The 13,048-nt window shown below is 41.5% G+C and overlaps 1 protein-coding gene across 1 annotated transcript; it reads left to right on the forward strand.

The window, feature by feature from the left end:
* The first annotated feature begins 3,088 nt into the window (after positions 1-3,088).
* LOC119731506 (EGF-like repeat and discoidin I-like domain-containing protein 3) lies at positions 3,089-7,849 on the forward strand. Its single transcript, XM_038204681.1, has 5 exons — positions 3,089-3,140; positions 3,604-3,783; positions 5,564-5,705; positions 6,886-7,054; positions 7,706-7,849. The coding sequence occupies exons 1-5, from the start codon at positions 3,089-3,091 to the stop codon at positions 7,847-7,849; spliced, it is 687 nt and encodes a 228-aa protein (XP_038060609.1).
* Positions 7,850-13,048: the final 5,199 nt, after the last annotated feature.

Raw genomic sequence — 13,048 nt, forward strand, 5'->3', positions numbered from 1 at the left:
ATGCGGCCGATGCTTTCGGCAGCATTAATCACAGTTTCATGCTAGAATCTCTTAAAGCTTATGGATATCCTGACATGTTAATTAATTTAACTAAGGATATCTACAGTCATTCCACGTTTGAGGTAGAGACATGTAATGGTTTAACAGATGTAGTGTAGTACTGTGGCCTCGTGGTTAAGGGCACTGATTCGTGGTCTGCGGGTAAAGCTGCAGGTTGTGTGTTCGAATCCTGTCGGGGTCATGGTGCGTGTGCCCTTGAGCAAGGCACTTTGTCACTCATTGCTTCTCTCCACCCAGGAGTAAATGGGTACCTGTGAGGGCAGAGATTGTTATTGTGATTGAATTAGCTTCCTTGCGCCTAACAGGCTGCATCGAGCTGTATACTCCCCAGGGAGCTGAGATGGTATTTAGAATGTCTCATGTGCCCAATGAGCAGGGGTAATAATGATGTAGCGCCTTGATCACCAGTTTTGGTGGATACGTGCGCTTTATAAATATCCACTATTATTATTATTTTTATCCCATTAACAGAACAATATGTATTATTCAGGGCTGTCCATTTTTGGTGCTGTTGTTTGAGCAGGGGATCGACATCTGGCTCAGATGGATGTGGGGTAATATTCCTTACCCAACGATACCCTGCCCAGTCCAAGCATACGTGGATGACATAGCCCTGGTTACCACCTCTGAATGCATTCTGCAGGACATGTGTCAACGGAAATGTTCCTTAATTCAACGAGCATGAAGATCAAACATAGAATATGTGCCATCCTGCGTGGCCAAAGGTCTGGTAATAACTGGTACAAAAACGATGGAAATGGCAAAGTTCAGCCCGCGGTGGTGCAAGGTCAACCCATCCCTAAATTCAGTAAAGCTGGTTCTTATGCCTACCTGGGTTTTGAAACTAGTCTGGATAGCAAAGCATGTACCTCTCAGCTGGACAAGATCTCTGCTGAGTTTCAGCAGAGGCTGAACCAAACTGCCATTTCTAAACTCAATTTTACATGTGTAATATCTCATTCCCATTGAACAGATTGTCAGCAATTGAAGATGTGATTGTAGGTCATAGTCGAGGTTGGCTTGGACTGAACACATTGAGTAACCGTGATATCATGTTTATCCCCAGAAAGATGGAAGGCCTTGGTGCGTGCAGTCCAACGACAATGTACATTGCTAAAAGAGCTTCCTTTTTTTAGAAACACTCAATTCTGACGACCCCCAAACAAGATCAATGGCTCGAAATTCTCTGGAACTACACATGACGAAACGCAAGGCACCGAAATATGTCGACCCAGATAGAGGAACCTTCCTTTGGTGGGTTCCAGGTGGATTGGCAAGGCAGGGTGAATAAGGGTGGTAATGTCAACTGACCGAAATCTGTCTGGGTGGAACTAAATGAACTGCTCATGCGTGGACACCGTCTATTAGAAGACCATGCGGATGAATTTGTCATTTTTTTCAGCTGCTGATGAAACTGTGTCTCTGGCCTTCCGCTCATCACCCGCACTGTTTGCCCACCTGAAACATAAACATACACTTTGTAGAGCCAGCAGACTAAAATCAAAATCCTCCCAGGGACGAGTGTGCGGTAGTCAAGGAATCGACCTCAAACTTTCGACCGGTTACCTAAATAACATTAACATAAGTTACCTTAATAACAAAAATAAATATATTGGTGAATACTGACAGAGCTAGCTTGGTCAGGTGTATTTTTACACTATTCTGTAATGTAAATTAAATAATCGTCGGATTTGAACAGCGCCCCAATTGAAAAAATGTTCGAACCCCCCCAGCCCACGCTCCACTATTGATTTTACGAAAGCCAAGTCCCCCAAAAATGTGATTTTTTTCATCAATGATTTACTGATGAACCCCCCCCCCTCCCCACGCCCGCCAAAATTCCTGGATCCTCCCCCTGACGGGGCAATGCACGTATCGGGGTTTTTATTTTTTCCCAATTACCAGCACGGGTTTGTTGGTTGCGTGTATTTCACAGCATGAATAGTTGTGTGAATCAGTAACATCCTGAAAATACCAAACGGAATATTTACTGATTTAGAACATGGACACGATGACAGTAATGCAGTTCATGTTTATTATTTGCTGCCAATTAATAACTTAATGACAATGTTCACCCCCTCCTTTGCCACAGGGAACTTTCAGGTGTCCCAACACCTCCAAATGCATCGTCTGTAGACAACACATCAGAGAATCGGACTCCTTCACCAGCCATACCGCCGGGTTCCACCCATAGGACAAGGGGTCATGTCACCTGCACCACCGCTAATCTAATCTATTTGTTATCTTGCAAAGTTTGTGGTGTTCAATATATAGGTGGAACGAGAACTACACTCAAGAGACGTTTCTACGGCCACAGATCCACAGTCAACACCCATAAGCTGGATACACTCATAAGACATCATTTCAATCTTCCTAATCACTCAATTTCTGACATGATTTTACAGGGCATTGAGGCCCTAGGAAACCACAGAGAGATTGTTCGTCTGAGAAGAGAGAAATTATGGATGAGATGTCTTCAGACCATTCAACCCCATGGTCTGAACATCCAAGAAGGAAATGACTAATAACTTTTTGTCTTTGCCTTCTCCTTTTTACCACAGATAAGCCCCCCCCCAGTCTGCCTCATTCACAAATTAACTACCTTTCTCTCCCTCTCCCCATCATTGACTTTGTCCTTTGTGTTCCCCACCTCTTGTGGTCAACCATCCCCTTCCCCCAATTTCCCTCCCTTTTGTTACCCTCCTTTCTGTTCAGCCGCCTGCTTTCTCTGTGTATATTCCTCTATATCATCTATTTCCACTTGACTGCTTTTGTTACATCAGTAATGTATACATGTACCTGTTTATGTTTATAGTCTTGTCATTTAGCCTTCGAGAAAGACTCTGTTAGGGTCGAAACGTCAGGCCACTAACTTTTTTTTTTTGAATTAATAACTTCTGTAAATATTGATTGAACAAAACTCTACAAATACGAAGTTCAATATTCATGACTCACATTTCATACAACAAAAACCCCAGGCAGCTCCAGCTGCATGTAATTGCATAACCTAATGTCGACATTGCGAAGGATGGCATTGCGCTACTTTGCCGACGTTCAAAATGCCATTGACAAGATCGAACGTGAATATTAACAAGTTGTAACATTCAAATTAAGAAAGAACAAACTTCCACAATGCGATATTAAGCAACGTGCAACGTGCATATTGCGAAGGTACAACGTCAATATTAAGAAGTTGCAAGGTTCATATTAGAAAGGTCAATATTAAAATGTCGTTCCAAGGGCCATCGCAGGGCAAAGAGTTTACGAATTGGAACGCATGCAGAAAGTTGAATTGTCAAGTCAGAAGAGCTATGTTCGATTTTTTTAATTGAACAAAATGAATTTCGACATTTAAAAACATCGAACATTTTGAATGGCCCAAAATGCAGTAGGCTTACACCTGAAACAAACATTGTTTCCTTCTGATTGTCGTATAGTTGTAAAAAATACCAAGTTGATATTTTATTAGCCACATTGGTTTATAGAGCGACCATCATGGCATTATTGGCTTGCATCTATGTTTTAATTTAATTAATTCCAAAGTGCTGTTGGTTGGTGTGGAGAGCCAGCAGAGGGTGTGTTACTCCGGTCCCCCACCGGAACCTGATCCTGATAATCCGGATGACTGGATGAAGCAAGTCATGCAAGAGATACGGAAGCGTTGCCCGGGAAGGAAGCAACCCACCCTAGCGGGTAGTCGTCCTACGATTACCCATACCTTAGGTATGACTTACAAGCATGTGGATGTGTTCTATTACAAGGTTAGGTATTGTATTGAGATCGAACTTTTTTGTTTACCGAATATCAAGGTTCATCGAAGACTGCAAATGACGTTAAACGCCTGCTAAAATGAAATATGTTTCCTGTAAGGTTGTTTGCTTTAAAAATGTTACACGACTCTTCCCAATTTGAAAAAAAAATTCAGGTGTTTTTTTGCAATCTCCTAGACCTTGTGCCAAGTCGGTAATTGTTTTGCGTACGGTAACCGGTTACTGGTTCCAGGCACGAAAAATATCGCTGCAATGCGCGTAGTCTAGTTCTAAGACCAAATGATGCTGACTTTTTCTGATAAATTACCGACCTGGAGAAAACGTTTTCAATTTTTTACACAGCATCAGCCCGGTGTCACGGTCTCACTTCTCCGGCGTGCTAGCTTCTCCGGGTTGATTCGGCGGATATTTGAGCACGTTACATGGCACGTTGCATGAGCACGATACATGCTCAAGTGTCCGCTGTGCTTACTTTTCTTGGGGCTGTTCTCAAGTCCATAAATAACACAGTGAGGAACACCAAAGAATGTGTTATATAACACTTCCTGTGGGTCTTGCAACTAGCATTCTGATTTGTGATCCCAGCGTCATGTACGTGTGCGTGTTCATTGAGGAATAATTAAGAACGAAATCCTTGGTCTGTGTTCCTTGCTCGTTCGCGGTCCATCACATGTCCAATTTGTCTTTATTTTTGCAACCACCACGGTTTAAACAAATGTGCATCAAGTCTTTTTGGTTATTGGGAGTTGCGAGCGGGTGCGCCGCGCTACCAAAATTCTGGATTCGACTGGTACCCAGTAACGTGTACATACAATATCTAAAGATCTTACGTGCACCATCCCAAAGAACTCAGCACACAAATAAAGTTGGCAAAAATGTACACTACTGCGCAATTTTGTGCATGCGTGTTGCAGCGAAATTTCCCTCTTGGAGAAGCTAGCACGCCGGAGAAGTGAGACCGTGACACCGGTTCATGCTCTGCGCGAAAGAGAAAACGAACGCGAATTTGTTACGTCGTGGCAAGTATTCGCGCTGCGAATTCGTAAAAGTTCAACATATTTCAACTCGCAAATTTTTCATGACGCGAATTTTTATCCGAGCACTCTGATTGGTTTTCATTCCAAAATTCATTTTAGGCCTATATGGCATAGACGACTTATATATATCAAGTATATCACAATGATACATTTTAATTCTATAATTGACCAAGCTGTTTGTATTTTTTGTAAAACTGTCTTCAGATCTGCAAACATGTCCCTGACGTATTGAGAAGACCTCCCCTTTCAAAATGTTTCTCACTGCCATATTCGAGGGAGGGGGAGGCTTTTTATATTTGCGATAACGAGGCCCTACTATCAATCTGAAAACTACCCCAGATGGTACGGGGAATCCTACCCCAGCCGGTACGGGGAAACCTACCCTAGCTGGTACGGGGAAACCTACACCAGCTGGTACGGAGAAACCCATCCTTCCCCAAGCTGGTCATGCTCGTTGAATTTTCTCCCAAATTAAAAATATTTCACTGCCAATTTCGAGGGAGGAGAAGGCTTTTTTCCTATTTGCAATAACGAGGCCCTACTATCAATCTGATTTTTGGTAAGGTGAAATTTGCAGTTATGATTATGCGCTTTACTCCCAAACAAAGTTGAGGATCAAATTATCTTTCTCACAATAATGTATATTTTTTTATCAATATGCATTAGTCTTTCATTTGCCTACTCATTTGTTACCAGCAGTGTGTTCCAGTCCGCAACCCCTTGGTATGGAGGACGGGACAATCCGAGATAATCGAATCACTGCGTCCAGTAGTAGCGACTGTTGCGCTGCCCGTTATGGACGCCTCAACCATTTCAACAAAAGATGGATAGCCTTGAGGTAGGTATCAAGGGGAGATGCCACACCTGACACTTCACTGCCATATCTTTATTCACGCTGTATCATTACAATGTCACAAAACGCTCCTTATTGTGTTTAGTTAACAATATGTTATTCGCTCTTTTCACTCTTCCGCCATGATATGCAGAGGCTCGATCTGGCAACCTTACACAATAAATATAGCCGGTTCAGTGATTCCTGTGTCGGGGTTCAGATCACTGAACCAGCTATTTTTATTGTGTAAAGTTGCCAGATCGAGGCTGTGCATGCCCAATGGCGGAGCGTGAAAAGAGCGAATTGCATAAATGGGTTTTGTTTTTGTACAGTTTGTTTTATTTTGTTAGCTGTTTCGGTGACACACCGAAACAGCTCTGTTTTTTGTTAAAATTGTTTGTTTCTTTTTTGTTTCTTTTTTGTTTCTTTTCTCCTTTTTCAGACTTTTTCTCCAAAGGTTTTGTACACGTTTCTTCCACCAGTCCACTTTGGCACTTTTTTTAAAAATCCGATCGACCTCAGACTTGATACATACTTAGACCACCACCCACAAATGGTCCTAGAAGAATTTCGTGATCGTGACGTCATCAGGTGTCGGGTTACCTCACATTAAAGATGCATTTTTCCCCAAAGGGTTTGTACACGTTTTAAAACACTCTACTTTGACACCTTTGTAAAACCGTTCGACGTTAGACTTGGTACACACCTAGACTACCATCCACAGATGGTCCTAGAAGAAATTTGTGATCGTACCAATGCCGAGATGAGTCACGTGACGTCACTTAAAGGGGCATTTTGTTCTTTATAGGCCTATATTTTATACAGACCTATCGTTCGATTTGGTTGTAACTTGACATGTACACATAATGTGGTGTTATAGACGTCATTTTGAGTGACGTCAATGATTGTTCATCACGTGCACAGAGTATTTCAAATATCCGAAACAGCTTGTGTTTGTCCACGACCACATTTCTAGTTTCGCATTGTTTTTCTGTTTTGGTTTCCTTGTCATTTTACAAAAAAATCTCATTCCATGCCTAAGCCCAACCCGGACTCATGTGCATTTGATTTGCACACTGTAACGAGTTTCAATAATTGTGTTCGATTTTCAAATCCATCCCTCAAACCGGGTTTGTGGAGTATTGTTATTTCATTGTTCCTCGTCCTCTCTTCACTCTGTGTACAGTGACGACGCCAATCCCTGGATCGAGGTGGACCTCGTCCAGAGTACAGTGGTGACTGGAGTCACCACAAAAGGCAGCGGCTATATATATGTGAAGCGGTACAAGGTGGCGTATCAGCAGCAGCCTTCTTTCGACCGTAAACACGTAACAGATGGAAAAGGAAACATCCAGGTAAACATCAATCCTAACCAAGTCTTGCTGTAAGATAAATTTAACTTTGTTTAAACTGTTTTGAAAAAAAATTTAAACGTATTTTTTTCTTATCATATTTTGTTTGGTCTCTATTGCAATATGGCAACTGCATTCTGTGCGACTTTGTTTGGTTCCATGCTAATGCAACCAATGGGCTACTCTAAAATTGTGTCTTGAATTAAAAACGTAAATGGAACCAACAATACTTTCAGATCATGTGAACAAGATTGACAAATTGTATGGAGTGAGTTTACTTAGCTATTTGCAAGACGATGAGATTTGAGCAGGACATTTTTTGACACGAAGTAGCAGCCAAAAAGTAACATCAGAAAAGATTGATGCAACTTACTCTCATAGAAATATTATTGAAGAGAAAATCCCCCCCCCCCAAAAGCAAAATGCTCCGAAGCTGAAAAAGAAACCCATAATAAGCCCAGTCAAGAGATGTCTATATGGCTGAACATGATCTAAAAAGTGAGTCCCTACCCAGGACAAACAGTTTACTTTATACATTCATTAACACCCCTTCAGGAAATAATGCCAATGTGTTGGTAGTTTTGGTCCTAGACTTTACGACAAGTAGGCTATTTTGTTACAAATGCTCGTTGATTGCGTTGGAATTCATTTCAGGTGTTCATCGGTAACACTGATGACGACACCCCGGTCACTAACCTGTTTGATGAGAGTGTGGAGGCCACGGTAGTGCGCATTGAGCCTACTGAAGTGTATGGCGGTGCTCTGCAATTGGAGCTGCTTGGATGTCGCCGTGATTAATTCAGCTGAAGCAATAAGGTGATTCTCTCCAACAGCGCTGACAAAATTTCACTCTATAGAAAGGTTAATGCGACGGTTGATAATATTAAGATTGAAAATAAATACATGTACTATGTTTGGTGGGAGGAATATTTATGACAAAGCAAGAATACACTGAAGATTTAGAATAATCACTACCGACTCTTATGAGTTTTGTTGTCTTTAAATAAATAAGCATCTCGCGGAAAAATACACTAGGGTAATGCTCACATTGTATATTACAATAAATGAACCTATTATCTCCAAGTTTCGTTCGTGGAATGCAACATTATTTGAAATTGAAAAAATGTCAAAAAAGAAAAAAATTACCTCATGAATAATGAAAGTAAAGTATGTGTGTGTTTTTTTGTAAGTATTTCTGCTCTAAATAGAAACGTCTTAAACTATTGCAGTATTTTTGTTCTATAGTTTTTTATAATTGCATATATCGTAGTGTTGGAGTCGAGTCCTCAAATCCGAGTACAAGTACTCCGAGTACTTTAGAGACTGAGTCACGGGCCGAGTCCAAGTACACTGTGATTTCCCTAGGCAACGGACAATACCTGTGCTTGAAATGTGCTCACGAAACACTGCATGTGCAGAGGGACAAGGATTTTGCTTGGGAAAATCCCGAAAATGGCCTCACTGGTAACCGTGATGCGGCGAGCTGACATAAGAAGCATGGTCTTGGCTGACTCCACATTCGCGAATCATCACTGCTACGACTTCGAATGTTAGTAGTAATTTGAGAGGCGGGAACTAGACTTGGCCGTAATACAGACTGAAACTGCGCTAGCGTTGCGTTACAGGTTGAGCTATGGAATCGATTAACAAAAAATGTACTCGATTTTTACTCCCGAGTACAGGAGTCCAGTACCGAACACCAAACCATCAAGGCCGGGCAAAATTCGAGTACAAAGAATCGAGTACGGGCCAAGTTCAGTTTTTTTTTCGAGCACTAATAGTCGAGTTCGGGCCGAGTACTTGCGTGTACTCGAGTAAGAAAGAGTACGGGTACGAGTATTCAAAGACTGATATTACGCTGTTTATTGTGCTTTTATCGTAAATCTTCAATACAATGTAGAAAGTTTCCATACAGTATTCTATATAAATACATGTACGAATTGTTAAAGGTGATACTTCACAGACAAAAAAAAGAAGGTCGCAGTGGCTAGTTGCAAAACCATCTCGAGAATTCAATTATTTTTAGTGATCAAACTTTTTGAGTAAAGTCCGGTTCATGCTTTACAGGTTTGCAATTGCAAACCGCATTTGACGTCGGGAAAACGTTCGCAACGAAATGCGTTGATGTTATGACAGGTGTTAAACTTTTGCGAATTTGTGACAGGAAAACTTGGCATGACGTAACAAAGTCGCGTGCGCGTTCGCTTGCGTGCCGAGTATGAACCAGTGTAAAATGCGTTATTTGCTTTTTTATGTTCAAGCATTTCATTAACTGAAGTATTGTGCTGTAAATATAAGAAGGTGAATTCACGATATCAAATCGTCATACAATAATTTACGTGTATATTTTGGTATAAGGTGTATAGTGTATTGCTGCCGTAATGTAACATTTGTATTGAAATCTGTATTTGTTGTGTTCGATATGGAAAACATTTAAATGCAAATTCGTGTATACATTGATGTGTAACAAAGTAAATAAGTATGGTGTTGGACAATCATTTCTCAATTATATCATTGGTACGCCTAATTGCTAGGATGCATAGGACATCAAAATACCCTAACTTCTATCATAACTATCCGGATCAAATAGAGTGGAGTAAGAGAGAGTACGGGTACGAGTATTCAAACACTGATATTACGCTCAAAACTTTTTGAGTAAAGTCCGGTTCATACTTTACAGGTTTGCAATTGTAAAGCGCATTTGACGTCGGGAAAACGTTCGCTACGAAATGTGTTTGTGTTAAAAGGTGTTAAACTTTTGCGAATTTGTGACAGGAAAACTTGGCATGACGTAACAAAGTCGCGTTCGCGTTCTTTTGCGTGCCGAGTATGAACCGGTGTTAAATGTGTTCTTTGGTTTTTTTATGTTTAAGCATTTCATTAACTGAGGTATTTTGCTGTAAATATAAGAAGGTGAATTCGCGATATCAAATAGTCATACAATAATTTACGTGTATATTTTGGTATAAGGTGTATAGTGTATTGCTGCCGTAATGTAACATTTGTATTGAAATTTGTATTTGTTGTGTTCGATATGGAAAACATTTAAATGCAAATTCGTGTATACAATGATGTGTAGCAAAGTAAATTAGTATGGTACGTGTTGGACAATCATTTTTCAATTATATCATTGCCACGCATAATTGCTAGGATGCATAGGACATCAAAATACCCTAATTTCTATCATAACTATCCAGATCAAATAGAGTGGAGGGTCAATTTGTGTTGATAAGAAGAAAACAACATGAATATGACCACATGTTAATAGTGTGATGTTCATTTGATACCGAGCTGCCATAACAAGAAGCTAAGGGGAAGGAATCTTTATCTCATTGAAGCACATACTTACCAATATTGTTCAATTATAATTCAAATGCTTGTTACGCTCTGTGAATATGTACATGCTTGTGAAATGCTTGTGAAATCTCACATAGAAAACATGCACTCGTTTAATATTTAATTTATCAGTTGATGTTCTTTGCGTATTGAATATGAGGTGGGCGAAACGACTTGCTGCCTGTCCAACATTTGATTGTAATGATAACATACACCAGAAATGTAGAGAATAAAATCCGACTTTGTTCTTTGCGCGTGTTTAGCAAAGTCTCGTAATCAAGGTACTGTTATCGTCTGTACCAACTTTATTTTACCACCAGAGAGCGCCCAGCAACACTGACACATTCCTATATAACCCAACGCCCCATCCTACACAATACTTTCGTTGTTTTGCTCTGTTTACTAGCTGTTTGTATATAATTTAAAGGCAATGAGACCCTGAGACAAGGAGCTTAAAGGTAGAAGTTTCAGTATCATAATCACTGAGCCAAGTGTACAAATCGGATCGCGACGCTCCGTTAAGTTGCATCTATACCGGATAGGATGTATTTATGCATGGAATCTATGGGCAAATGACTATTAAGGCTTCCCTTCCATTGTCACCAAGTGATTGGATTTAATATTTCATATTTCAATTCCTTCTGACGGCGTATCCTATCAACACTGCCCTGAACATCGAAGACACAATATCTTTCACATTACGGCCCTCCTGGTGCGTATCGTTTTCTAAAGGTTCATTGTATACACGGTTGTGTAATTATCTAGACCAACCTTGATTGCTGCTGAGGATTCTGTGTTTATTACCGGAAGCCGTTTCCGCCGTACACGGTGCCGCACCGTTTCATATCCATTCGTGAATGTTTATGGCTGCGATGGTCGTCAAGATGGTCCTTTTTCTCCACAAGCTATTTTGTAAAAATTGGCAACTGTAATTACAAGGGGGATACCCATTGGTTGTTACGTTACCCGCTTCCAGCGTTAGCTCCACCTATACTGTAAGATTGAACAAATCAGAAACGTTTCTGCTTTCGTTGCTCGTTCACGATTGGCTAGACTTGCTATGACGTCAGTCTGTTCGCGGTCTGCAGCTGCTTTGCAGCTGAGGTGAGCGAGTGGCGTTTTGTACTCAGTGATATACGTCTGTTCACGACCATTATGGCCGTTTGGTCGATTACGTCCGACAACAGATTTTGACGAGCAATGGCCAATTATGTCCGACCCATTATGTCCGACGTCCGATTATGTCCGACCCATTGTGTCCGACGGCCGATTATGTCCGACCCATTGTGTCCGACGACGGGATACGTCCAACCTATTGTATTTAGATGGTCGATTACGCCGGATTCATTTGGTTGTGTACTGACATTATTAAATTATCTTTGGATTGTAACTGCAGATATTTGGCTATAGAGCCGTCGCAGATTTCTAATTTGAAAAGTTACTATTGGTAGACGAGTAATTTCTAACTTTTCAAAATGGCTGCCATTGCTTGTTAATACACATATATATTTTTTTTCAAAACATAATCGGCCGTCGGACACAATGGGGCGGACATAATCGACCGTCGGACACAACTCTGGTTAAAATAAGAGCATTTTGGCATTAGTACACGAGAACGAAGGAAGTACCCCACTTATATGCTTGTGTAAGCGTGTGTGTTTGCGTAATTATGCACGCACGGTTATAATTATCGTTGTTGGCTGGGCATTGTGCGCGCACTTGTACTCGCCGGCCGTGGTGACCGTCCGTGCACGGTGACGATGTTTGTGGTTGCGCGCAGTTAATTCGGGAATCTTCGCCCCCATCGGCATGATGCCTAATTTTGTTTTACATGCCATGGGAATAATTTTCCAACCTGAAATATGTTCGATCCATGCCAAAACAATGCACGAATCAAATTAGCTAAAAAAAAATTAAAAATGGAAAGTCACAGAGCTCGCTTTCCATGCATGTACACGTACGTGCGTGCGTGTGCGTGCGAGCATATACATGGGTAGTCTTTCGTCAAGGCCACCATGCCTTATCTTGCCGGCATTATACCAAACGGCGAAGATGCCAAGCAACTGGAGCGGGAGACCACAAATTGAGCTAAATTGAACCCGGCTTGTAAGAAGAACCTTCTCCGTAATATTGAATAAACCTTCTCCCATTTTGAAACCATTGCTGCTGCTGCTGTTGTTGCTGCTGTTGCTGTTGTTGCTGCTGCTACTGCAGGCTGCTGCTGCTGCTGCTGGCTGCTGTTGCTACTCATGTTTCTGCTGCTGCTGCTGTTGTAACTGCTGCTTTTGTTGTTGTTGCTGCTGCTGCTGCTGCTAATGCTGCGATGTTGCTGCTGCTGCTGTTGGTGATGCTGCTGTTGTTGCTGTTTGTGCTGCTGCTGCTGGCTGCTGTTTGTGCTGCTGTTGCTGCTGTTGCTGTTGTTGCTGCTGCTGCTGTTGTTAATATTGTTGTTGTTGTTGCTGCTGCTGCTGTTATTGCTGCTGTCGTTTTTTTTCTGCTGTTGCTGCTGCTGCTGCTCCTGGCTGCTGTTGCTGCTGCTGCTGTTGTTTCTGCTGTTGTTGTTGCAGCTGTTGCTGCTGCTACTGTTGCTGTTGCTGCTGTTGCTGCTGCTGCTGATGTTGCTGTTGCAGCTGCTGCTACTGTTGCTGCTGTTGGTGATGC

The sequence above is a fragment of the Patiria miniata genome, unplaced genomic scaffold (assembly GCF_015706575.1).
Source record: "Patiria miniata isolate m_02_andy unplaced genomic scaffold, ASM1570657v1 HiC_scaffold_1, whole genome shotgun sequence".
In the NCBI taxonomy this organism is placed as follows: domain Eukaryota; kingdom Metazoa; phylum Echinodermata; class Asteroidea; order Valvatida; family Asterinidae; genus Patiria; species Patiria miniata.